The following is a 1,497-nucleotide window of genomic DNA, read 5'->3' as shown; positions in this document are numbered from 1 at the left end:
GAATAACATACTCTCGAAATGCTGTAAGAAATAATTTCAGCTATTAGGAAGCGCCTTAATGTATACTACAAAACTATTTGTGCTTTTAGAGCAGACCTATTTCAGTTTTTAAACTACTCATAAAATAAAAAAAATAAACAATTCAGTTGAGAATCATTCATTCATTTTATATTTAAGCTTGGAGTCAAGATTTCAACTCTTGATTTCATATGTAGTAAATTTTGATAAGCTATTTTGAAATTTTCAGTATGAAGTTATCCAACACGAGTAGTTGTAATGCACCTTCACAGTAATTTTTTTTTATGTTAATTTTATGAACGATTCACTAATTTGGTTTTTCTCATTCCATTACAGGACTCTCGTTGTCCTTCTTCAGCGGAGTGTATGGCGCTAGCATAGGTTTTACCAAGCAGCTTGGCGAAAGTGCAAAGCAACTGGTCGGATTGAATGGAGTGTTTTTAGGAGTTGGCGAAGTTCTTGGTGGAGTTGCCTTCGGTATGCTGGGAAAAAAAACGGCCAAATGGGGACGAGATCCTATCGTTATCGCTGGCTTCATCATTCACATCATCAGCTACTTTCTGGTGTTTATGAACATTCCTGATGCGGCTCCGTTCGGAGATACAGATGATGTGGCATTTATCTCCCCACCCATAGCAACGGTGGCCATTTTATGTTCGTTCCTACTCGGATTGGGCGATGCTTGTTTCAACACGCAGATATACTCCATGCTAGGAGGAGTGTTTTCCAAAAACTCTGCCGAAGCGTTTGCAATTTTCAAATTCACACAGGTACATATAGTTAAGATTTTGTTGCACCACGTTTCCAATAACATGTTTTAAACTTTCCAGTCGGTTGCGTCCGCCATAAGTTTCGTATACTCATCACACTTTGGTCTTCAAATACAGCTCGGAATCCTTCTAGTCAGTGGAATCTTAGGCACAATTTGTTTCGTGATAGTTGAATGGTCAGTTAAACGATCGAGAGCGCTAATAGCAAACTACAATGAAACTACAGAGAGCACAAAGTGAACTACTTATATATTTAGCCGTCCTTACATTCAAATGTATTTTACAGATTAAATAAAATGAGAATTTATTTTAATGCCCATTGTGTATTTATTGAAATCACATGAGTCCTTCAATGTACTTTTCAAACTCGTTCACCGTGAATGCTCGAATACTTTTTCCAAAACGGCCGTTTGCGTTTGCTGGCAATTGAAACACAGGAGAATCCTCAATTATGAAGTTTTGATGCTTTCCTGGAAGATATGGAACAAAATAAAAAATCTTGAACATCAGAGAAAACAAATACATTGCAATTAATTAATGTTTGTGATCACTAATATTCCCTTAATTTCTCTTGAAAAAAACAGTATTAATACCGCTCAATAATTGGAATTATTTCACATGCGAAGAACTTGTTCGAGTTTACAGTACTTACCGCCATCGTTAGGCAGAGCACTTTCTGGTACAGGTGCATTATGAACGGTGACAATAA

The 1,497-nt window shown here is 36.7% G+C and overlaps 1 protein-coding gene across 1 annotated transcript; it reads left to right on the top strand.

The window, feature by feature from the left end:
- The first annotated feature begins 332 nt into the window (after positions 1 to 332).
- On the top strand, positions 333 to 1,103 carry LOC129756272 (UNC93-like protein MFSD11). Its single transcript, XM_055753097.1, has 2 exons — positions 333 to 788; positions 849 to 1,103. Exons 1-2 carry the CDS (start codon positions 498 to 500, stop codon positions 1,026 to 1,028), a joined length of 471 nt encoding a protein of 156 aa, XP_055609072.1. The 5' UTR covers positions 333 to 497; the 3' UTR covers positions 1,029 to 1,103.
- Positions 1,104 to 1,497: the final 394 nt, after the last annotated feature.

Source organism: Uranotaenia lowii, chromosome 1 (assembly GCF_029784155.1).
Source record: "Uranotaenia lowii strain MFRU-FL chromosome 1, ASM2978415v1, whole genome shotgun sequence".
NCBI lineage: Eukaryota > Metazoa > Arthropoda > Insecta > Diptera > Culicidae > Uranotaenia > Uranotaenia lowii.
Note: the sequence above shows the minus strand (reverse complement) of the source record. Positions and strands in the feature narration are given on the sequence as shown.